The sequence below is a fragment of the Calidris pugnax genome, unplaced genomic scaffold, assembly GCF_001431845.1.
Source record: "Calidris pugnax isolate Ruff unplaced genomic scaffold, ASM143184v1 scaffold273, whole genome shotgun sequence".
NCBI lineage: Eukaryota > Metazoa > Chordata > Aves > Charadriiformes > Scolopacidae > Calidris > Calidris pugnax.
The window spans coordinates 4,003,298-4,027,164 of record NW_015094508.1 but is presented as its reverse complement, the minus strand read 5'-3'; the positions used below and the strand labels follow the sequence as shown (position 1 = coordinate 4,027,164).

General features: G+C 37.9%; 1 protein-coding gene across 4 annotated transcripts in view; it reads right to left on the bottom strand.

Annotated features, from left to right (window-relative positions):
* Window positions 1–975: 975 nt before the first annotated feature.
* Window positions 976–23,867, bottom strand: part of IQGAP2 (IQ motif containing GTPase activating protein 2) — a 122,969-nt gene continuing 100,077 nt past the window's right edge. For all 4 annotated transcript variants that reach the window (XM_014965001.1, XM_014965002.1, XM_014965003.1 and 1 more), the window contains 19 exons: window positions 22,935–23,018; window positions 22,204–22,275; window positions 21,969–22,038; window positions 21,447–21,655; window positions 20,578–20,727; window positions 19,680–19,843; window positions 18,805–19,029; window positions 18,042–18,182; window positions 17,598–17,682; window positions 16,502–16,734; window positions 14,282–14,414; window positions 11,536–11,638; window positions 10,506–10,647; window positions 7,038–7,125; window positions 5,967–6,179; window positions 4,446–4,606; window positions 3,460–3,603; window positions 2,393–2,501; window positions 976–1,914 (listed from right to left, as the gene is read on the bottom strand). In XM_014965001.1, the coding sequence (XP_014820487.1) occupies window positions 1,801–1,914; window positions 2,393–2,501; window positions 3,460–3,603; window positions 4,446–4,606; window positions 5,967–6,179; window positions 7,038–7,125; window positions 10,506–10,647; window positions 11,536–11,638; window positions 14,282–14,414; window positions 16,502–16,734; window positions 17,598–17,682; window positions 18,042–18,182; window positions 18,805–19,029; window positions 19,680–19,843; window positions 20,578–20,727; window positions 21,447–21,655; window positions 21,969–22,038; window positions 22,204–22,275; window positions 22,935–23,018 (2,640 nt within the window). In that variant the 3' untranslated portion in view covers window positions 976–1,800. The remainder of the gene's footprint in view (window positions 1,915–2,392; window positions 2,502–3,459; window positions 3,604–4,445; window positions 4,607–5,966; window positions 6,180–7,037; window positions 7,126–10,505; window positions 10,648–11,535; window positions 11,639–14,281; window positions 14,415–16,501; window positions 16,735–17,597; window positions 17,683–18,041; window positions 18,183–18,804; window positions 19,030–19,679; window positions 19,844–20,577; window positions 20,728–21,446; window positions 21,656–21,968; window positions 22,039–22,203; window positions 22,276–22,934; window positions 23,019–23,867) is intronic.

Sequence of the window (23,867 nt, the reverse complement as noted above, 5' to 3'; positions counted from 1 at the left end):
GTCCAGTGTGTTACACGAAACAGCCTATCCAGGAGCGATGGACTTCTACAAAGGCTGTGGGGCTCTACTATGTCTCACCAGCAGAACCCCAGGCTTTTGGCACATTACCTCAGAGGTCTGCCCCTAGGATCAGCATCCTTCCTGTGCTTACCTTACTTACCTGCTAAGCTAGAATTTTTTACAGAAATATGTCAGGATTAGTCAAGTCTGTTACAAATAAAAAAGGTAAACAAAAGATTGTGAGTTTAATTCATGTTCAAGTGCAATTCACTTATCTCCATTAGAAGTAAAGTACTTGCTTTTACCTTCTTGTCCAACTATTTAAATGAACAAGGGTATTAATACTGCAGCATTTGTGTCATGTTAAAATGGTTTATATGTCACTAGCTAGAATAAAAATGGAAGCACATAGAACCTGTTTATCTTTTAATTTAGGATATTTGCTTTTTTTAAAGTAGCCAAGTGTTTAAATTTAATGCCATGCATAAATGAATGTGTCCAGAAAGTGTAATAATTTTTTCAGCTCGTATAGTACCACAGGTCAGTATGCCATCTAAACTCAGAGTCTTTGTATCTGACTCTTCACCATTTTATTTCACTTTCAGAATGAGTACTTGTTTAGCATTTGTTTTTACAAGGCATTCCAGAATGCCTTACCGTCCATTTTTTAAAATGTATGTCACAGGGGAAGTGAGAGTAGGAAATACTATCTCTTGGTTTATGTATTTATCACATTATCAACTGCACACACTTTTACTCTGTGGATAGGATTGGTAGTTCATCAGCAAAATCATCATCATGCTCAATGGCAAAAATGTCATGAAATCTTCACTGCTGAACAACCTTCCTAAAGTGTACTGTGAGGACAATCAAACTTAATTAGATTCAATTTTATAAAATCATTGAAAGAAGCTCTTTCAGTACCATCTGAATTGCTGCTTTCATGACTCTTTTAAATGAAATTTAAGAACCAAGTCAGTTTAATTAGGTAATGTTTATTTCACATAGAACAATCTCCAAAGAATATTTAAAAAAAACCAATCTAAATACTGATTTTATTGCATTTATTTTTCTTACAAAAAAGACGGACAGGCACAATTTACGTATTCAAATACTTCAAACTGAACAGTAACTGTTCACTGTTCAGATTCCCCAATACCACTCCAAAGGCTGTGAAAGTAGAAAATGTCATTTTACATGAGGCAGTAGTGCATTTAGTAGGAATGAATCACAAAATATATTTTTGTACAGTAAGACGTTATTGTCACTTTATAATTACCTATAAAAATTTTTGAATTGCACAATAAGTTTGCTTTACAATTGACAACTGCCAGAAAATAGGCTTAGTATGTAACTAAGTATTTGCCCAAACTATCCCTTAGAAACAAATTAGGATTTCTTTTGGTAAATGCTTAAAGTCTAATAAGAACTATATTATATATTTGAGGTCATTTAGAAATGTTTTAATAGGAAGAGGTTTATATACTCAACTAAAATCAATTTCTGCCTACCTTAAAATCCATACAACCACAATAGCTGAGTGTCGTAAGCAATATTTTGATTTGAAAGTACCAACACCAGTGAAATCTGGAACTGTTTAAATTAATCTATTTCCTATTTTTCTGCTTCATTATCAATGTTGGAAAGGCACTGTGTACATTCCTCTGAACATTTGGTGTTTAGGGATTTTTTTTAAAGTTGAAATGCCTCCAATGACAAACTAACAACAAATGTTTAAAAGAAAAAGAATACTGAATAGACTTCCCACTGATGGATGCAGTCCATAATATCTGAAGACACTCATTTTCCATAGAACTTCTTATTCAACAAGAATATGAGCAAATTCACGTTCACTTTAGCTTTGTCGAACATTTTCATTACAGCCACACCTTCATACTGCATCTGAAGCAAATCCTGTAGTCAAAAATAAAATAATTAGTCTCTGAATCCACACCTTACAGCAACAAGATGGGGTTATTTTCATCATGTGATAACCATAACTCCAGGTTCTTCACAACTGAAACAATTGCAGGCAACTCTCGGATTGGTGTAGAAAATATTACATGTCCTCTAGATCCTGAATTGTAAACTGTCACTAACAGTAAACTAGAAGAAATACTATTTTCTGTGTATTTTCATTTCCTCTTGAGGTTTGCTGCTTGCCGCTGAACTAATGTGTCATTTGGGTTCATGCAGTTGCTCTAATGTAAATGTTAACCCCAACACACCGCCCAGCATCCTGTTATATAGTTACTCCCCACAGGATCTGCTGCTCTGTGACAACTGATAGTTCATGAATACATATTAAAAAAAACAATAAATCTGAAATAGTTTATATTTAGAGGAAATGCAGCTGTGACTATGTAGCAAAGTAATAAAATTCAAACTCTACCTGGAAATGGAGCTGCACTTTTTCCATTTCAACCCCCAAAAATTTTGCTTTGATTTCAAAGTCACCCACTTCTTCTCCAGGTGTGATATCAAACATCACGTTCTTAAACCTTGAAAGAAAAAAAAGGGTAGTTGATCATGTATGCTATGCAGTTTTATGTAGTCCAGAGACAGTATTGGGGAAAAAGCCTGCAGAACACAAAAGAACTTTGACTCTAAGCTGTGTGAATGGTGTCAAGTGATCCACTCCATCCCTACCACAATGCCTTCTCAGAGAGGTTCTGGTGTACATACGGTACGGAATAAAGAACTCGCAACTCTTTTATATTGGAGAAAAAAGAAAAAAAAAAAAAAAAAAAAAAAAAAAAAAAAAAAAAAAAAAAAAAAGGCTGTGGAAAGTGCCAGGAAAAAAGATGATTAAGCATCCACAGCGTAGGAACAGGGCAGACAGATTTTTGTTCTGCCATGCCTGAGTGTCTCCCTGCAGGTGCATATACACTATTCCCGGGTTTCAGTTTGCCTCATGTGGCTTTCTCTGCCTGATGAACCCACTTGGAAAAAAAACATAGCCTGAAAAAACATTTTTCCATGCAGAAGATGGATGGAAGGGTGCAGAGGATGGAAGACTCCTTTTTGCTACAGCAGCCTTAAAATGGATAGATAAAAAAGAGATATTAAACGACCCCATCTGTCCACCTTGCCACATTGAGGAAGCACAGAAAACCAGGTCTTTACTCAGTTACAGAGAAGTGGTTGGTCACTAAATGAAAAAAACCCAAACTTCTTAACACGTCAGTCATTAGCAGTGAGTCTGCTGTCAGACTTGTACAGGTTCCATCTAAGCTAATGCTGAAACAGGCTTATTCAAATATTTTTCCAAGGTAATCATATAGCAGGTACAAAGGAAAAAGTGAATTATGACAATAAGGCTTTATCATTCTTCTGGACTTAAAAATCTGAGGTAATTCTAGGTGTGGCACAGGAAATTGCAAAGATTCTTTTAAGAAAAGCCAGGTCCCTTAAGAAGCTGTTGATTAGAGAATGTGAATTGTTTTATACTGCACTTACTGGTTGGTTTGAAGATCTTCGATTTCTAGGATGACACCTTTTTCATGCAATCTTGCAGCTGTATACTTCAATGAGGCTTGCTTCAGTTTTTTGCTTCCCTTCACCTCCTCTTTTCCGTCTAGTTTAATTGACCTCCGTGAATTTCTGGGAAGAGAACAAGAAAAATGGCTTTTGATTTATCTATCAGGTCATTTATCCTTCAGCTAGTTTTCTAGCTGTATTTATCTTTCCTTCACTCTTTACCTCCTTAACTTCTATTAATAAACAGAATTAACATTCAAAACATATCTAGTAATTAGAGGAATTTTTAGCACATACTGAATAACCTAAACATTTCAGCAAAGATTTTGAATCAATGTTTTTCAGCCTTTGTTTATGCTTTATTGTGAAATGCAACCCTGATCCAAAAGAGTCCACCATCATCACTTTAAAATAGCGATTTGTAAGCATACAGTGACAGAGGTGTTAAAGACTGGCCATTAGGAGTTTTTGGATCAATGAGGTATGCACTAGAAAAGTTCCTGTTTATGTCAGTGAAATGTTTTCATTTTGACACTTCAGTGGCACTGGCATGGGAGCTTGCTCTTGAGTAACTGCGTCATACCTTAAAGGTAAAATTCTTTAGGCATTTATTTTCCATTTTCAATCCTAAAGACATAAGCCAATCCTTTTAATGAAGAAAATCAATCATTACTTCTGTAAGATGGATGATTTCAAAGCGTGCTAAGGGTCCTGCAAAGTCGCACCAACTAAATATGTTAAAAATACATATACATCTCAGGCTTCTTTCTGTAAGGTAGTTTAAGTAATTGTTAGGCTTCACTTTCCAGGTTTTGACTCAGGTCACAGTGACACAGTCCCATGGACTTTTTAATCTGTGGATTTGTCAATCTGCTGGAATCAAAACTTTCAACTACTGAGTAACACCTGCTTTCCCTCCTGATAAAACACAGTGAAACATTAAAAGACAAGACGACTCAACTCACTTTCTTGTTAAGTTGTCTAAACAAGTTTTTATATAGGTGTTGTAGTAATTAATTTGTTCTTCATAAAATGCTGTCTTGGAGTTCAGTGCATTCAAAGTCTGCTGGAGTTTCACCAGTTCAGCTTTTCGATGATGTCTGTATCTTCTTTGATTCCGGATATCCTAAATAAATTAATGTAATTTGTTTATTCATTTGATATTTTAAAAAGTCTCAGCTTACTACCATTCAAATCTGTAATTACATAACCTGACTTAATTACTGGGGGAAAGCATGAGCTGTCATGTGAGTTGTCACAAGCACGGTACCAGTAGCAAGTACTACAGTTTACATGACTGTACAGAAGACAATAATCATATCGCTACTCTCTACAAATGGTGATATCTTGAACTCTGCTGTGGTGTTCAGGGCAGGACAGACACAGAAGTCGTAGGGAAGATGTCATCTTCATGCTATAAATGGAAGCTTTCTCACAGCTATTTTCTGCTGAGAGGCCTAAGAAATGAGAGCTTGGGCTTCTACTAAGTGGAACTAGCTACTGCTAAACTAGATCTTCGGTTGAACGTAACAGTTGAGTTGACGGAGTCAAAAGTAACAGCAACTTCCAGTCCTATGGCTCATCCCAATCCCCAGGTTGCCTTAACAGCTCAAAAAAAAGCATCTGGGCTCATAGATAAGAATAAAAAAAAAAAAAAAAAAAAAAGGAATGGGGTACTGAATACATACATAGAATGGTTTTGTCTCAAGTAGAAGCAGATGCAGACACCTGAACCAAGCAGGCCTTTAAAATGGCACTTCAGAGTAGCCCAACACGATATATTTAATTACACTAGAGACTTAACTCACATAAGTAATTTACTCATTTATATATTCAAAACATATTTATAATATATAAATCACTCATGTGAGTAATTTACTCATGAGTAATTAAAGATAATCCAGTATTACTCATGAGTAAGTAAGGTAGTCTAATACATTAAGGTTCTTACAGCCAGTGCTGGGTGTGGATCTGGAACAGGATCTGCTGATTTGTCCACAACTCTATCAATCCCAGGATGGGCACCACATCAGCCCACTATCATCCTTGTGTCCTGCCCAACCCGTGCAGATTAGTGTCAATATCAGGCAGGGAAAGTTTGGTGGTTTTTTGTTTTGTTTTGTTTTTTAAGACTTTTTAAACCTTACCAAGACTACGTACATTATTTATTGAAACACTGATGGGTAATTCAGATTCTTTTTAAAACATAAAAAGCTATGTTGAAACATGTTGTACTGGAGAAGTTAAAACAGTAGCAGTATTAAATCTGTATAACAAAGCCTACAGGAGTATGTTCAGTTCAGGTGGTTACGCATGAGAGTACTGTCTTTCATTTTGTCAGCAAAGATGATTCGTTTCTTATGTGGATGCTTTAGCAATTTAGTGTAGTGTTTTCTGGAAAGCGTATATTGTACGTCTCTAGCTGAAATGAATTTAGGCTAGATACCTAAAAGGAATCAATATACAGAGTACCATGCTCCATTTACCTTAGCAATCTCATTTATAATTTCTTGGTACTTAGTTGCTGAAGACACTAGTCCTGCTTGTTCCAGTGTCCGGAGATTTCTCTGAATTTTCCTTTTCTTTTGTTCTATAGGTAGCTGCCCATCTTCAAAAATTGACTGACAGTGCTTCATCTTCTCTGGAGTTTTGGAATCTAAGATAGCACGTTTTTCTACAAGTTTCAAGTGAACAGATTCCTGGGTAGAAAAAAAATAATCCAGAACAGTTATTTTCCAGCTCATAACAGTTAAGTATTCAAGTACACTGAATTCTCAAAGGAGGTTACAAAGAACCAAGGTGAAGGCCTTATTTATATCCTTCTACCACATGGTCTGGAAGTGCTTCATTTAGTGGATTTTTTTTTTACATACCTTAAGTAACTAATCACAACACATAGACATGTATTTCAATTAATCAAAACATGTCTAAAATCAGCCAGACAACTTTATGACTTCACTTATTTTGGGAATACTGTCCGTATCTCACAGGTGTCCCCTACATACACACACAGAGAGGAAGGCTAAAATATGTGCATTATTGAGGTGTAGCTTTGTGTATCAGTATCTACAGGGAAGTCTTCATCTGGGAGCTCGTCCCACTCAATTCCCATGGCAAGGATAGCAGTGGTTTCCCAGGCAGATGTTTGCTTGTAGTACTTAAGCAAATAAACTAGGTCTCAGGGAACTTCAGTTAAGATACTCAAGTCCATGAGAAAAAGAAAATCTAGCAGAAGGATTCACCTCAGGCTATTTGACTGTATTATAACATAGGAGAGAAAAGACTCTGCTTTCAGAAAATGTAAAGAAATAAAATATTATTCAAGTTGTGATAGTTGATAGCAAGACTTAGCTATTCCTCTGAAGCTGTTACCAATTACACAGTAAAAGAAAATTTGCAAGTCTCACACTGTGAAGGCTGTAGATGTTAATATTCTAGAAACAGCAGCAATGATGTCATTGTTTTAAAGTAGTGGAGAAAGTGAGATCTGTTATGGCTTTCAGATATCCGTAATAAAAGATGTACATTCTTCCCTATTCAGGCAGAGCATAACTCACCTGTTGTGCAGTGGCTGGTGTTTCTAACATTTCTAAGAGTGTATCTCCTGGCTGCGTTCGTATCATGTCCACAATAAGTCTTTTGGTCCTTTAAAAAAGCATTTATAGATATTACAAAACAGTTGTTATTGGATCACTTGTTAATTTCATTTCTTCCACAGCAAAACTAGCAAGCTCCCCCTTTGTTATGGATACTTGATAATGTTTATGTTTCCTAGATTTTTGTGTTTCAGAGCTTTCATTGATAATGTTGAACATCTGGCTCTACACAGGTCTGAACAGAGAAATACATGCATACTTTTCTCCCTTTTATTTTAGAAAACAGTTGGCCAGCTAGCACAGTAAAACAGTTACTGTTAGCATAATAAAAATCCTAGAAACAACTCACACATGGATTTAAATTACGATCATAACAAAACAGCAGATAGGAATGTAATCTTTGCAAAGCCTGAGCTATGCACGGTCCCATTAAGGGTCATATTTACTGAATAAAGTGGAAATGCACTCAAAACTGCTGAACTTCTGAAGGAATTTTACATCTGACTCAGTTCATTTATGGACACTACTTGATGGCAGATATTTCTCTAGTGGCAACGGACATGGAGCATTTCCTTGCTAAAAAAGGGAAGCTGCTACACTCCGATATGTAAACCATTCTTTTTTTGGTAAGAATTTATCTCATTCTTGCTGTCTCTTCATCCATAGTGCTTCTGAGAATGTCCTGCTGCAGAATTCTGTTAATTTAGGGGACACTGTTGCAAATGAGATATAGCTCATTTTCTTAAAAATTAACAGAAACTTGAAGATACAGCTCAAGTTTCCCAGGAAAATGTCTAAATACCATGAAGACTTCTGTGAGTAAAGCCTGATGACTTAGTGTAAAGTTATAGTTTACCTACATACAGTGGGACTTCTGTTGGCCTTTTCAGGATGAGAAGTTTTCACAAAAACTCAATGAAATGGGATAAAAGATTTACTCATATACAAGCAATATTATCCAAAATCACTGAGTATTTGGGTATGATCCCAGCTTCCACAGAAGGGGCAGCAAGCTAGGAATGACTGACAGCACAGGCAGACCTGAAGCCCTGCTCTTTCCACGTTAGGAGGCAACTTGCTAAACTTTCTGGAAACTGGTTTGCTCACCCAGAGCTGCTGTTAACCACTCTAAGCAGTGGTTAACATTCAACAGCTTCTGGAGGACTGCTCTTAAATGCATTTTTCCTTCACAAACTCTCCTGGACTCCTTCCAGTTTGACAGGGAGAAAAAAAAACCTCCCAAACAAAACAAAACCAAACTAAACCAGAGAGATTTCTTAAAGTTGGTTCACTTGGGCTACATCAACACACAGCTGGCTTTCTCTCACACAACCTTTGACAGCCTTTGGTGGTCACCACCACAGTCTACATTAACATCTGTGAGAGGGCGTTATCGTTTTATGCCCGGCTGCAGAAACAGGCACTGATATGGCTGATAAGACATGAGGTTTATTTCCACTTCCTCTCCTCGTGTACCAAGGCTGCTCAGCTCTGCTCTTTTGCAGAAACACCCGACTCGGGGCTGGATGGCTCCCCCTTCACCTGCCCCTTGGTGTCCGTGTGCTCAAACCCCACAGACCCGGCTCCTTACGTGGAGTCCTCTACACAGGGGCACCAGCAAATCTTACAGCTCTTCACAGGAGCCTTAACAAAGCCATTTAAAAAGCAAATATATCGGTATTTCGATAAAAGGGGCATGTCACTTGCAGAGAAAGAAGGAACATTCAGTGAATCAGCTGTGACTTGAATTTTAGCCACACATTTCACAGGTGCAGTAAAAGACTTCACTGGAGCTAAGGCAGGAGAGCTAAGCATCTCTATTGACACATCTCTGGTCTAAAAGGTAGCAGTAAGTATTTTAACTTCTGATATTGCTGCAGTTTAACACAGGTTACTGATTATTCTTCTGTCAGATTATTTACTGAATTTCCTCAAAATATGAGAAATATGAGTTGAAAGAATTTATGCAGTAGAAAAGTTAGATTCTTTTGTTAATTCTCGTGCTATTGTTTCAACATATTTCCACACACAGTGTAGAGGATTAAAGACATTTCTTTTGGCCTTGATTTTGCATATTTTTAGAGATTCCATTCATGGGTAGCATTTTACTTATACACAGAGGGGGGAAAAAAAGGACAGGAAGCATAATTTTTTTTTAATTTTAAAGGAACAGTGGCAGGCATATTCTTGTTACAAAACCAGCTTGGGAACAACTCTAGAGCCTTGGTCTTTGGAATACAGTGTTTTGATTTGACATTGTCTTTGCAGTCCCTTTACTTTAGATGTCAAATTACATTTGATAACAAGCTACAGGAAAACCTCAGTTTATTCTTGTTCAAGATTCAGATCAAACATGCATACAGTGGAAAAACTCCTCTTCCTTTTGGGGTAAATAATAAGAGTTTTCTTGCACTCAAAATTTGATATTTTTTTTCCCCCCAGACCTTTAACAGTCATTTATGGCTTTTATAGAAATTGCACTACTAACTATAGACATCATAGCTAAAAACTTTTTTTCAGAAGTAAAACTTCACATATTACCTAATAAATTCAGTTTACTTATTTTTGATTTGGAAAACAAAGTACTAACACATTAGAGTTGAATTACAGCCTATATCTACACTCCTATTGCTTGCAAAAGTGTAAAATTCTTATGCTGTATTTCCCTTTAAAGTGGGCTTCTAACCTTCACACTGGTAGGGTAAAAATAGGCATAGTAATAGGGGAGAGCAGCACCCTATTCCCTGCCTTGTTCAGGAAGCACCAGGATTTAAATAAGCCAAGCTTTATTCCGGACAGCTAGAACTAGCTTTGAAAAAGGTATGCCAATACTTTCATACTAACTGCTTTTATAAAAAAATTTTTAACTATAAAGTAACCTATACCCCAGGGTATTCCAGTAGCTGTTTCTTAATTTGCTCACCAAATAAAACAAACATAATTTTCTTCCCCTGGATAAAAGCTTGCACTGTTCCTGCTGAAGTGACAGTCACATCCTGTCCAAAGGCCTGATAGCAGGGAAGTGTTTTCCTTTGAGGGGGAGGAGAGGACAGTGTGACACTTTCCATCCCTTACATGGCTAGACTGCTTTTCTTCTCTGTTTTCCCAAGGCTGTGGTGTTTTAAAGCAGGATGCTTTTACAGATTCATGGAAAAGCACTTGCTAGGTTAGACAATGATCCAGTCACAGCCCAAAATCCAAGTGGCGCTGTGATTATCTTTCTGTAAGCTTTTTGGAACAGTTTCTCTGACTTTTGCAAAGATTTGGGTAGGACTGAACACAGGCTGGCTTTTGACAGCTGGGTGCACGCAGTGACTCAAAAATATACGTAAGCAGGGCAGCAGGGTGGAAGCAACTTTTTTTGAAAACAACAAAACCAAACAAAACCTGAAAAGCATCACCAGAATATAGATTTTGAACAAAACTTACTTTATCATCAGGCTTTTGAGATCCTGATCTTCACCTTCTCGTAACTCATATTTGCTTGTCAGAGACAGTGAAATCTCTGTTTTTGCAAGTTGATTCAGCGTACTTTCCCTGTTGGGGTCATTGGGATCAACAGCTCCTTCCCCTGTAAAGGAAACATCTTTTACTTCAAGTTTGCCAACTTTCCCATGATCAATGCATGAAGCAAACAAGAACCTGTGTAATATTTCTGCTGATTTACAGTGATTTAAGTTTATTAAATAGCACACCCATTCCTGCCATTTAGAAGCAGTCTCTTTTTTTGGACATTGAACAATCAAAACCATAAACCAGCAATTTGTAAGCCCAGTTCGAATATTTTGGGAATGCCACCAATTCTTGCTTGTCAAGCTACTGATGTGCAAGAGACTCACTCATCTTCTTCTCAAAGAAGAATACAAACAACTTAACATCATCTGTCTTAACATGCAGTGATAGTGAAAAATGAAAGAGTAGCAGCTACGTTAACAGGCTGTTGACTTGGAAGCTGGTATTATATATGACATCCTAACTACTTTGTAAACAGTTCATGTCTTCCTACAATAAAGGCAAATCAGTCACATTTATTTCTTATAACTTTCTAATAAATTTGTGTTATTTTTAAAATGTCATTTTAATTTGGATAATTAAGTGTCAAAACAAAAAATGTCTGTTTTAAGAATTCCTTGTGCACTTTTTGTAAGTTTCTAGCCAATGCTAATAAATCTCAAGATCAAGTTATTAAAAATCACTTGTTTTCTATCTGCAGTTGGAGCACAACTGGACCATTCAGCTCAAAAGAGTTTTTAAAGTTTTGATTTTGAATCACACCAGTCTTTAGAGTGACATGCAGTTAGAAGAATGTTCAACTGCAAGGAGCGATGTTACAAAAAGCCTTCAGAAAATAATTCTTTGGTAAATGAAGACGCCGTCACTATGAGATACATTTAAATCAACCCTCCACTTAATCCTGCCCCTAGAGTGAAGCTAACTGTAAAGACAAAGACCAGCGTACCAAGGAATGACTCCACATCAGGAACAGGCCCCAGCCCTTCCAGCAGTTCGTTCAGCAGGTCATTCGGCTCAGTGGCAATGGCATCCTGGTGTTCTAATAATAGCTGTAAACAAGTGTACATGAAATCATCGTCCAAAAAAAAAAAAAAAAAAAGCATTCCCAGTATCTTTATACTTTAAAAATAAATCTGGAGACTGAATGCTGAAAAACACAGACCTAGAGTGATCAGGATTACGGAGGGCCCACAGGCAGGAAGCATTCTGAGTTCTGGACTGTGAGTTTAGAATTGCTCTTGCTGTAAGACAGCTTGCCATGCTCCTCTGGCACTCATCTTTGGAGTGCTGAACACACAGCTGAGTATAAATGTAAGATTTTCCTTTAGGACTAACAAAGTATTACAGAGTAAAGGGCAATAATCCTAAGCAGAGCATTTCAGTGATCTATCTTGAACTACGCACACACAGGAATGAAGAGAGGGTCCACAGAAAGATACCCATTTTCTGCTTGTCCATTCCAGTATCTTACAATAGCACCAGTAATGCCTTTACAAGTAAGAAACTAGCTTTGCGACACCTCCAGCAGAATTTCAAATAGACTTGGAAGTTGCAGGAGATTTGTGAATTTATTCATAACAACTTCCACTGCACCTGGGCACATTCTCGAGGTTTTAAGCCACAAAAATACTGGTAAGCCAAGTAAATAAGGGCCTGTTCTCAACATTTTCTTGAGAACAGGCCCTTGCTATGTCTGAGAAAAGTAACCACGTGCTGTGTTAGATAAAGCCAGCAGCATTAGTGACCACTAGATTCAACATTCCATTCCCCATAGAAGCAATATCCCTTAACTTGGGGGATGGAAAGACAGTGTCACCAAGCTTCTCTGAAATTTAGCTACAGCGAAGCATGGACGGTAGCCAAAAATTCCAGGATTCTCAGTATTTTAAACACTGCAAGTCAGTCAGTCAAAAGTTCCTGGTTGCTAGAAACTTACTGAAAACTAAAAAAAAATCTATGTCCAGTAAAGAAAAGCACTGCAGATGTACTTACAAGACAGAAGTTAGCATTATAATCCCATAGCCATTACGTAGCTTAAAACAAGTTTCTTGTAGATGCAGCAGCTACTCCACATGGTATGTAATGTTGACTATGATACTTTGAGAACTGCTGAGAAGCATTATGTGTACGTATGTATGTAAAACTCCACTGTGCTTGATGCTATACAAGCACAGAATGAAAAAGACATTCACAGGACAAATTCTTTGGAGTGAAGGCAAGAGGTACGTGGGGAAGAACCAAAAAACAAAGTTGATGAATCCAGCAGATCCCTCATTCCAGTTACAGCCTACAGAGATGTGCAATGAAAATTAAGCCTAGGCAAGTGCCACAGGAGATGATCACTGAGGGCAGATTTGAGATCTTTTTCGGAAGCTGAGCTACAAGTGACAACAGACAAAATACTTATGCATCTCCTGTTATTCAAGCTATTTTCTCTATTTTTTTAAGCTATATGACCAGATGGAATGTTTAATTTACACTTGCAGTGAACATGTAGTGGGAGAAGACAACTCAGATGAAGGCTCAGGCTCTCCGAGGAGATTCAGTGAAAGAGGTGGCATGGGACAAGGAGGATCACCTGGTAAATATGCTGCATGAAGACAATGTACAGTCTTCAGACTTCCTCTAGGCAGGCAAGTGTGTATAGTCATGTTATTAAAAAAAAAAAAAAAGACTATCTCCTTGACCTCCTTTGTTTGGCAATTTACTTTCATTAAATTGCTTCATATTTTGTAATGTATTTTATTGGCTAATGTAAAATTGCATCGTAATACTTAGTCATTTTAGGATCAAATAACATATTAGACATGCAACAAACTGACTAGCAGGAATATTTGACCAAGACTGGTGTTTACATTTAACCACTGATCACAAGCATGCAAGCACAGGACTGTGCCTTAAAAAATTAAAAGGAGGAAATAGGCACAAAGACAATCCAGCATATTAAGCTATTAGTTTTTCACTTAAATAAAGCTAACTTGTAACGTGGTGTAGTGGGAACTGGGTATTCTACCTTTTTCATAATGCATCTGACAATGTTTGGGGGAGGTTCTGCGTGGGGTTTGTGGTTTTTTTTGTGGGGTGCTTTTTTTCTGGGGGTGAGGACGGGAAGGGCAGGGGACAGTTTGCAAGCCAGGAAACAGATAGTAATAACCCAGCTTTAGGAGGACCATGTGGTAAACATTTAACTTACACCCTAATGAGTCATACTGCAGACTGAAGTTTATCTGTTCTTTACCCACGATAAAGAACTGGCAGGATGCCATGGCTTCAGTCCTCCTAAATCAGACCTTTGCATCTGCTTCCAACAGAACATACGACAGAATGCCAGTCATGAAATACACTAAATCTTCCTCTATTCTCAAAGAAGTTTCTTCAAATTGGTGCCACTTTCTTAGCCAAGGCAGAGGAGTATTTGTAAGTATAAATAAATTAGAAATGTCACGAGAAAAAAATGTTCATCCCTCCCGTCAGAAGACTTTATATTCTAATTGTTATTTAAGATGATGATTTTTCATGGAAACTGTATTCTGGGAAAAATGAAATCTAATACTCAAGTCCAGACCATTTCAGAAATGAACTGAAGAAATTATTTCGAAAGGAAGAACAAACACTAAGGCTTCTCCAGAGACAGTTTGTTGCCAGTATTTCATAATCTAAATCTGATGACTAGTATATTTTCATTGACTTACTGAATGGGTATTGATAATTTCTTCAATGGAGATATAGATGACAGGTTTGCTAAGGGTCACCATGTCAGAGTATTCATCGATATTGAATTTCTCCTCTGGTTCAGGAACATCACATGCCGCTTGAAAAAAATTCCTAAGAGAAAATGAGAAAGACTTTAATAATTGTCCCTTATAAAATCACTTTAGTTAGGCTGTATAAAAAACCCACAAGTCTTTGACATACATTAAGTTTCTCTTATAATCTGCAATCTACACTTAGTGTTTGAAGGAGCCTTTTGGAGGCAATGCATTTACACATTAATACAAATGATGAAGTGCTCCATCTTTCCTGGACACCTACTGGAAGATTATTTTAAAGGTAAACTTTTTTCTTACTCAGCAAGAAGCAATTACCTGTAAATTTTAAACACTTAGGAAGTCCGTACTTAATGCTTTAAAAGTTCCAAAAGGATTTTCACAGACTCTCAAATTTTATTAAGGGAGTTTATTATAAAACATGCAGAGAAGAAATTGTTTGAAATAGCTATACAAAATTACCACTCAGCCTAAAAATGTTTAAATCACTGTCTCAGAAATTGAACTGCTCAGAATGACAAAAAATATGGTATTCTTTATAAATACAAGAATCTCGAGGGGAAAAAATGCGAAGGATGATTGAATGTCACTTCAACGTGACTAGCACATACAAGAGCTGAGACCTGCTCCCAAGACAACAACGGGTGTCTCTCCAAGCTACTGAGAGCTTCAAGGATGTACACACACAACTGAGAAACAGCAAGGTCCTCCTATCCAAAGAGGACCACTCTTTTCTAAAGTGACAGGACCTGAATTGGAGCAGGTGCAAGAAACGGAGTTTTTCTATGAGACCTACATGGATGCTACAGGAGCCATCCTGCCTTCACTGTACCAGCCCTGTGCTATTAAGGAAGGTAAACACTTCAGGCTCAGAGGAATTTTACAGTGGATATTAGAGGAGAAAAAAAGAAAGAAAAAAAATAAGAGGTCTGGAATTTCTCAGTTTGGAGAGGAAAAGCTAGGGATTATGTTCAAGTTGTACAAAATCACAGTGGTGTTGCATAAGATGGGTGCAGAATTTATTCATCAAATCCCGTAATAATGGGACAAGGAGGTATGCAATGAAACTAGCAGGAAACAAATAAAAGGAAGCACTGTTTTAACTGACAGGTAGCAAACTTCTGAATATTGCAGGAGGTGGCTGGGGAGGCAGATGATCTCAAAGGTTTAAGAAAGGCTTGAACAAATTTCTGCACAAGTTTGTAAATGCACAGTAAGAGATCTAAGTAGGGCTAACAGCTTTTAACGTAGCTAACATTGCAATTGCAGTTGCTGGGTGAGTACAGGCATTGGTGTCTAAGGAGGGTTTAGTTAAAGTATACAGAGCACAGTCACACAGAGACTTAGTTTTGTATAAATTTACCTTAATTAGAAGAGGGATTGAGTGATCAAAGGGCCGACTAGAGTAGGCTCTCTCATTAGCTTTTGTTATTCTTGCTATAACACTTTCTACCCTGTTGTTTCTTCATGCTTATGTCATGCCCTTAAATACTTCAATAGACAGAATGACTAAGTTTAAGTATCTTTGTGTTCATGGCTCATCTTATTATATGAGCAGTGCACTTACTTTCATAAAGGGCAGACACTAAAGATAGAAGGTCTGAAAGTGAGTTTGTCACAAGACTCAACAATACTTCAAGCTAATAACAGCAATCACCCAAAAAAATGGGCAATAATCCCAAAGAACTTGTGTCCCGCAGTGTAGCAAAACATGCAACTTCCTATGACTGCGCAAGATGAAAGAATAAAATCTGTGTGGAATCTCTTGGCAAAGATGAAAGAATAAAAATGAAAAACACAACTTTTCCCTGACCAGTAAGTTTTTCCTCAGACAAAACATTCAGCTGCCCTCCTGACCCAAAGAACATATTGTTTCTGCTGGATAATGGATCACCCCACACTATTCTCACAATCTATGACTGCAGTAAGGAAGTCTTACTGCAACCAAGCCAGCAGAGATGATCAGTTTTCAAAGTAGTGTTCAAGCAGAAACGCAACCCGTTACTCCTGCTTCAGCTTCCTCAGCAGTGAGAATTTCTCAACATTTTTGACTCATTTATATTCCTATAAATGAGGAGTCCACCTGCTTTACTCATCCTAGAGAAGAGCTCTTACTGTGTAAGTATTTGTGAGGGCTTTACATACCTGAACTTCTGGTATGTCTGTGATAGGTAAGTGTTCATAGATGACAGATGTTCGCTCTCTCCTTCGAAGAGTTTGTTAGAAGCAGCATGCTGAAGGACTTTTGCCACACAACCTAGGTTCCTCCTCTGGTCAGGGTGTATCTGGCCGCCAGCTGTCATATCAATTATATCAAAACCATCAGGAGCGACAATGGCAGGGTTCATGTAGCGATAGTACAGGAGGTTCCCGACAATCTAAGAGAAAAAAAAAATCGAGAGAACTTCCTTTTGCATACAGTAATTACATTTTACAAAATATGGACAATAATTTTTACTTCTGAATTAGACCACAGGAACCAGTGCTAGAAGCACCCTTAAGATATGCGTGTTAACTATGTGGCTACTTAAGGAGCCAGTGGTCTTTTTTAAGGTGTTCCTCTTACAACACCTTTATGAACACTAGTTATGGACTTCTACAACCACATTTCAATTTGGGACTGGCTTTAAGTCAGCAAATGCAAGGCATTGAGTTGAACACAAAGACAAATACAACTCTTCTTTCTTCTAGATTTTGCAAGATTCAGCTCTAGAGGCTCATTTTCTGAAGTGCTACAGATACCTGCCAGCGTGTAACACATTCATTGACAAGGTACTGCTGTTTCTCATGAGGGCCCCATGCAGCCCTAAAAAACTAGAGAGCAGATTTTCCAAACTGCATTTTTTATAATGACATTCTAGTAACTTGTATTGTGCAGACAGGGGCATCAAAAAACCACCACAGGGTTCTCCGTGAAAGGATTGCTGGTGCTAAGGAGCCTAGTACAAAACCAAAACCCAGGATGATTCAGATAAACTCCAATCCTCTAATGTATTTATTAGCCAAGGCAGGTTGATCACTGTTTTCCATAAGAGTTGCTGAGCACCCAGATCAAGATAGCTAGGTTGTGGCAACAGAGTTCTCTCCTCTTCCCTTTCCACCACCCCTTTGCAACCCAGTAAGTGCCAAATTCCTTCAGTAAATGGTGGTGTTCTCAGTTCCTTAGAATGCTTAGCGTCAATAAAAATCCCCTTTGGCATTACAAGAACAAGGTACTGGAAGTTTGCCCTCAGAAGTCTACCTTTAACAGTTCATCTTCTGTTGCATCTGGGAATTTCTCATGGAGTGAGCTCTTCAGAACTTTGGCTATGTATCTCATTCCGTAACTACATGTAGAAAAAAATGAAAAGGAAGAATATTGGAAAAACTTACATGAAACACAAAACAATCATTCTAGTCAGCCAAGTCACTGGCTTTTCCCCCAGCCACTTAAAAAAGAAAATGAGATGATAATGGAAAATAAAAAAAAGTTTCAAGTACAGGAGTTTCAAGTACAGGGAGACATTTGTGAGGCTGCTGATGCAGAGTAGGACAAGTGGAGAAACTACCCCCTCTACTGGAGAAGTGATTCGAGAGGCACGTATCGCAAGCCATGTCATTTGAAAGCATCTCCATCGCCGAGTCTTAAGTGAAGTTTCACTGTACACAAGAACTGCAGCTTAGAGAGTCCAAACTCAGCACTTACGGCATCATGTTGAGAGAGGAGAATATGGTCGTGAGAACTTTGTCAGTTACTGCTCGCAGACTCTGAATCGATGATTCCAGTTTGTTGACCACTTCTGTGTGTGTTAATGCCTGTTCTGTGGTTACGTCATATGGCAATTTGCTGCAAAGCAAACAAATATTAAACCAGGCTAAAAATATTTGAGAATAAAATTCTTTTTTTTTTTTTTTCCCCCGCTTCATAAGGGCCGTCAGCGAACAGAAAAAAAATCCCTTAGACAAATACAGCTGAAGTCGGCTAAGTGACAGAAGTCGCAGATGCACTGGATTCCCTTTTCTTTTTGGAGGGGAGCAGTTTATTTGGGTAAGGGTGCACATGCCATCATATGCCTTCCTTTAATTACAAAAGGGGAATCCTAATTTAAAGCATGCATCTCCACATCCCAAGCCCAACATAGCTTCTCAAAGGCATGGCACACTACTAACTTGCTGTTATAAAACCTGGGAAAAAGGCTATGAGTTCTTCCAGTCTACTACACTTGTAAAAGATCAAGTAATTGACTTTTGAAGTTCATTGCCAGAAAAGTGATCACTTTGTTGTTCAGAACAGGTTAAAGTACCCGTTTTTCAAGCATCTCTCCCCAAAAAGTCTCATTGTGCTATAGGAAGATTCGGAAAGGGATGCATGGGCACAAGTACAATTTGTTATAGAAGGAAAGGGAAAGCAGAACTGAGGGATCTCTCAAGTATTTAAATGCTACAGTATGTCCAACTTCCTCACTCACCTGGCCTCACCAGTCTGCATCTCTAGCTGGTTTACCCATGCCTTGTACACATCCACAGGACTAGTGTTGATTATGAGGGATTTGTCCTCCATGATCTCCTTCACCACTGGGGCCAGGAGCTGGCGCAGAGTGTTCTGTCCACGAGCACCTCGATTGAAGCTGACGACCATCTTAATGACAGTAGGGTTTCCAGTAACAATATCCTGTATCTGGTCTACTTTAGAGCTGTATCAAGAAGAGAAGTGTTCTCAGATCTGACATATATGCAGTTATCCATGCTGTCAAAACACACACTTTTTAAATTACCCTATTTCTATGTTAAAACATGTTTATAAAGTCCATTTCTTAGGCTTTGGTATAAAAAAAGATTCTAGAAACTACTACCTGAATTTTATATGTGTTATAATAACACCCCTGGAACATAGCATAGTTAGTTGCAGTGAGTATATACCTGGTTCAGGCCCAAATACCTGTTCAACAAGTACCTGCTAAAGGCATAAACTAAGATTGTATTGTTTCAGGATAAGCCACTATTCTGCACTTACAGAACAGATATTTAGGTAGAGAAAGAAAAGACTTTCTCCACCCTTAAATACTCAAGCACAAAAGCAAGAAACCCTAGTATCTCTTCTTTTGCAAGCAATTTTTTCATACAAAAATATTGTTCACCATAGAAAGATATTTTTTTTTCTGAAATAGAAGTAGCTTGAGTTAACGAATAAGTTGTCCTGAAAACTAATTTCTCTAGTAACAAAAAAAATACATCCAATATTACAGCAGTTTACAGATTAATCATCAAATTCTTTTAGGTATGAAGTATTCATTTAACTATCTACAACACAAATTAACTAAAGTCTTCTTGTGAGTGAACATACTTTATCTCCTCTTCTAGAGCAGTTTTGAAGAGTTTGAGAAGCAGATACTCTTCCCGTTGATTGGAGGCATAGTTGTATAGAGTGAAGATGACTGTATCCATAAACTTGGTTGATTTGTTTTGTGGCATCTGGAAGATCAGCTTTGCCAGATACGTGGGATTAGTCTACAAAATAAACAAATGACTTAAATTCTATTGTCCAGGACAGACTACCCCAGCTTGGGGGGTAGCTCTCTCTACATTTCTGTTAATACCAGAAGCATTTATGTTGATTCCCATATATGTCACTTTCCACATTGGCTTTGCTTTTTTCCAAATCCTAATGCATAAGAAACTGCACAATTAGTAGCAGTAGCTACCGGAGTAGCACCAGTAAGGATTTTATTTGTAGTATCCAAACAGTACCTCTGTGTGTCATATCTACGTATCTGATGACAATGACAATTTACCAAATGACAATGGCTATCTAGCAACAAGATGTTGCATACTACACATCCACTTAAACTTCAGTGAGATGAGATAAAAAGGGAACAGAACAGATGCACTGTGTGTTGTCAGCTGCATAACAGACATCCTTCTTTCCACCATATACAATGCACAGTAACAGTGACAGTAACTTACATGGACCAAAAAATATGCGGAGAAAAACCTTTATCTTTGGCTTCAGTACATACTGAAGTTATTCTCAAGAAAAACACAGCTATTTTTCTTGCACAGTTTGAAGACAGTAAGGATTTTCTCAATGACAGGAAATATTAAAAGTTGATCATAGTATTGCAGTCTGGATATGACTTCAAAAATCTTTTCCTAATCACTACTACAATCACTAGAACAAAGCAAGCAATATATTTCTAGTTCCCATAACAATTTGCTGCCATGATAATTTTTACATTATTTACCTGTAAAAGGTAGAATAAATGTTGATAAGCCTCCAGTTTTTTTCTTCTCTCTTTACTCAAGCCTTTTATACCTTGTTTGTCAACCATAACCATCTCTTCCAGTTGAGTTTTACTCTTTTTGTTAAGTTTCTTACTGTGCAGTACCACATCCTGCAGACAGATGACCAAAAGTCTAGATTACATACTCACAAAAAGGTAAATTGGAAAAATTAACATTTTCCCAACCATCTTAAATGCAATGTTCCTCCAATAACCATTCTTAGCAACTTTGTATATTTTGCTGCTCTATTGACTAACCTGTTTTTTATACTTCTTTATCTTGTCAACAGTGACCATCAGCAAAACCTGATCTTGTGTACAGACTTATTCATCATTTAGTTAACAGTGAACAAGGTTTTAAGAGAAGCCCACTACCTTCTACTACAGAAAAGATGCTTAAAATTGCCAAGCAATTACTATTGTCTACAAGTAGCAAAACACAGTGTGACATTCAGTAGCAAACTGACATACCACTCAGGACAACAGAACAACCTCTACCACATTGTATTTTGACAAGATTACTTAACACATACAAAGCAAGCACTTAGTTTACCAGGAGTATTTTGATTACTTGAGGGTGACCAAGTGCTGGCACAGGTTGCTCAGAGACATTGTGGAGTCTCCACCCTTAGAGATATTCAAAAGGCACCTGGACATGGTCCTGGACAACCTGTTCTAAGTGGCACTGCTTTAGCAGGGGACTTGGACCTGATGACCTCCAGAGATCCATTCAGCCTCAACTGTGCTGTTATTGTGTAATCCTGAGCTCCTTCAACACACAGAACTGATCAACACATTCTGCCAAGGAAGCCTGAACAAACACTGCTGACCTGAAGAGTGATTCTGTTTTTCACCAGCAGTCCAATCTTTATATCCATTAAGTTCAAGTCCTTCTCCAGCTGTTGATTGGATCGAATTTTTGTAACCACTTCTTCCCTTAACCTTGTAACTTCTAGCTCTTCTTGAAAATCTAAGTCACTTTGGTCCAAGAGGTAGGCAAATTTACGCAGCACAGTCAAGGGTGGATTTTCAGCACCAACTATAGTTGAAGCAAACAGGCTTGTTAGTCGACATAATACTAAAACCCTCAGGAAACTAATCACTGTGCAGAAAATTTTGGAACTGCAGAGAGAAGTCTATGCCAGTTAGAGCAGTATTTGTATCATACTGCGTGCACAGCTATCCAAAATAGTTTCAGCTGTAAAACAGTTGGTTTACAAACGCTTGCACCTGCTTTTGAAGGGCAATAGGAGGCTAAGAAATCCCAAATGAAAGTTTATAAAAAAAAAATATGACTGAACACAGTGACGTATTTCTTCCCAAATATACAGCATTCAAATGTTACTACTTACTTAGTGTTCTGTAGTCCTCCCTGGCTTTGTTTGCTCTGAGAAATGCTTGTATCTTCACAATTTCATCATTCTGGAAGGAACCAAGATTAGGCAAAATAATCTATTTATGACACCTTTCTGCTCAGAAACATACTGCAGAACCTGCACCCCCTTTCCTGAGATTCCCCAAACTGCCCATGCAGTCATAGTGCCCTATTTTAATGCTTCATGTTCAAAATAGAGAAAAAAGACTTACGTGATCCCTGAAGTATTGTAGCCGTTTCCTGTAAGCTCTCTTTGCTAGCCACATTTTGACCCATGACTGAATCTGAAAATTAGATAAAATTAAATAAAAATTAACAGACACTGGGCAAAACTGTATGTGTGTGTTTTAAACTTGCTTATGACAGTCCTCTTCTGCAGGCACGCTGTTCTCACATGCTCAGTGCCATAGATGACTGTGCCACTGGGCTCCTACAGTCCAGTGACCAGATTAATGGGCTTTGACTGAAATAACATGTTAAATTCAAGGCTTTAACACCTGAAGTCTTTTCTACCTTCAGGTCTCAGCTATCAGTTGTAAACCAGTCTCCTTCAGAGACAGGAGATCAATATCCCATCTGCGACCTACTCATGACATAGTATCCCATTAGCATCTCAGAAAAGGGAATATTCAGACAGATAGACTTCACAGCTTTTAATGAAATGATAACACATTGTCATCTTAGTGTTTTTCAAATTCCTTTCTACAAAGGGAAGCATAAGGAAATCTCTGTTATGAGCCACTCAAGTTCAGCAAAGTCTGATAAAAGTCAAAACCAGAGCTTTCAAGAAGCAATTCACTTAAGCTGACAATGATGAAACAACTCTCAACAATATGCAAATTTCTGGACCACAAGTCCCTCCAGTTTGTGTTCCTAGTTTCTGATTCCCAGGTGGTGGAGGACCAAACCAAGGGATAAAGCATACCCAACAATGTGATCTTACCTTAATAACAGCAGCAACGTTGCCTTGAAGCACCTTTAACCTGTCAACATAGCTTTTCCTTTGTTTGAATCCTTTCCAGAATGCCTATTTTATGAAAGACAGGAGACCATAATTACTAATAAGAAACTAGTATTTATTAAAATCTACATATATACACTAAAATAAGTTACAGTGTTTATTTTGTAGAGGAAAAACTGTCATTGCAATAAAAAGATAACTAAGGTGTAAATAAGCATGCCTCTATATTTGTAAGGTGCCCTGATACATTTCATTTTAATTTTGGCCAATCTCAGCACAACCACTTTGTTGTCCAGTACCATTTCCTTCCTTTCCCTGAAGCCATCCTTGCTGTTACTGCCAGTATACCCACATCCTTTAACATTCCAGTCACTGGCTTCTTCCCACATAAGGAACAGTCAGCCAGGCCTCCTCAAGTCTCTGGTCTTCCAGAGTCATTTAGGATCATCTTCTACCACAGATAACAGCCTCCCAATTCCCTCACTTGCCTGTCTCTTTGCTAGCTCAGAAGCAAACTCTTGGCAAGGAACCCAACGACAGGGTTGCAGGTAATCCCACCGCCTATGCCATATTTTGCCTTTCATCTCTATCCAGCTAGCGACACCAGCCTTGTCCCTACTTGTCTTGTTACAAGTCATTTCTATTTTAATGCCCATAGAAAACAATCAGAGAAAAAAATTTATTTGCTACATTTCTCCCTATTTTTGAATCTGTTCATAGACCCTGAATTCCTCAAAGAAAAGTACAGTCCTTTACTGGGCTCAGACACCATGCCAGAAACTGAAAAGCCAATTCCAATGCCACCTGCTAGTGGTAAAGGTATTTATCATCATGAATTGTTAAATTAAGTTACCATAGATTAAAAAAAACAGTTGCACATTTTTTCTATATTTTTGGGGGGGGGGGGGGGGGCGG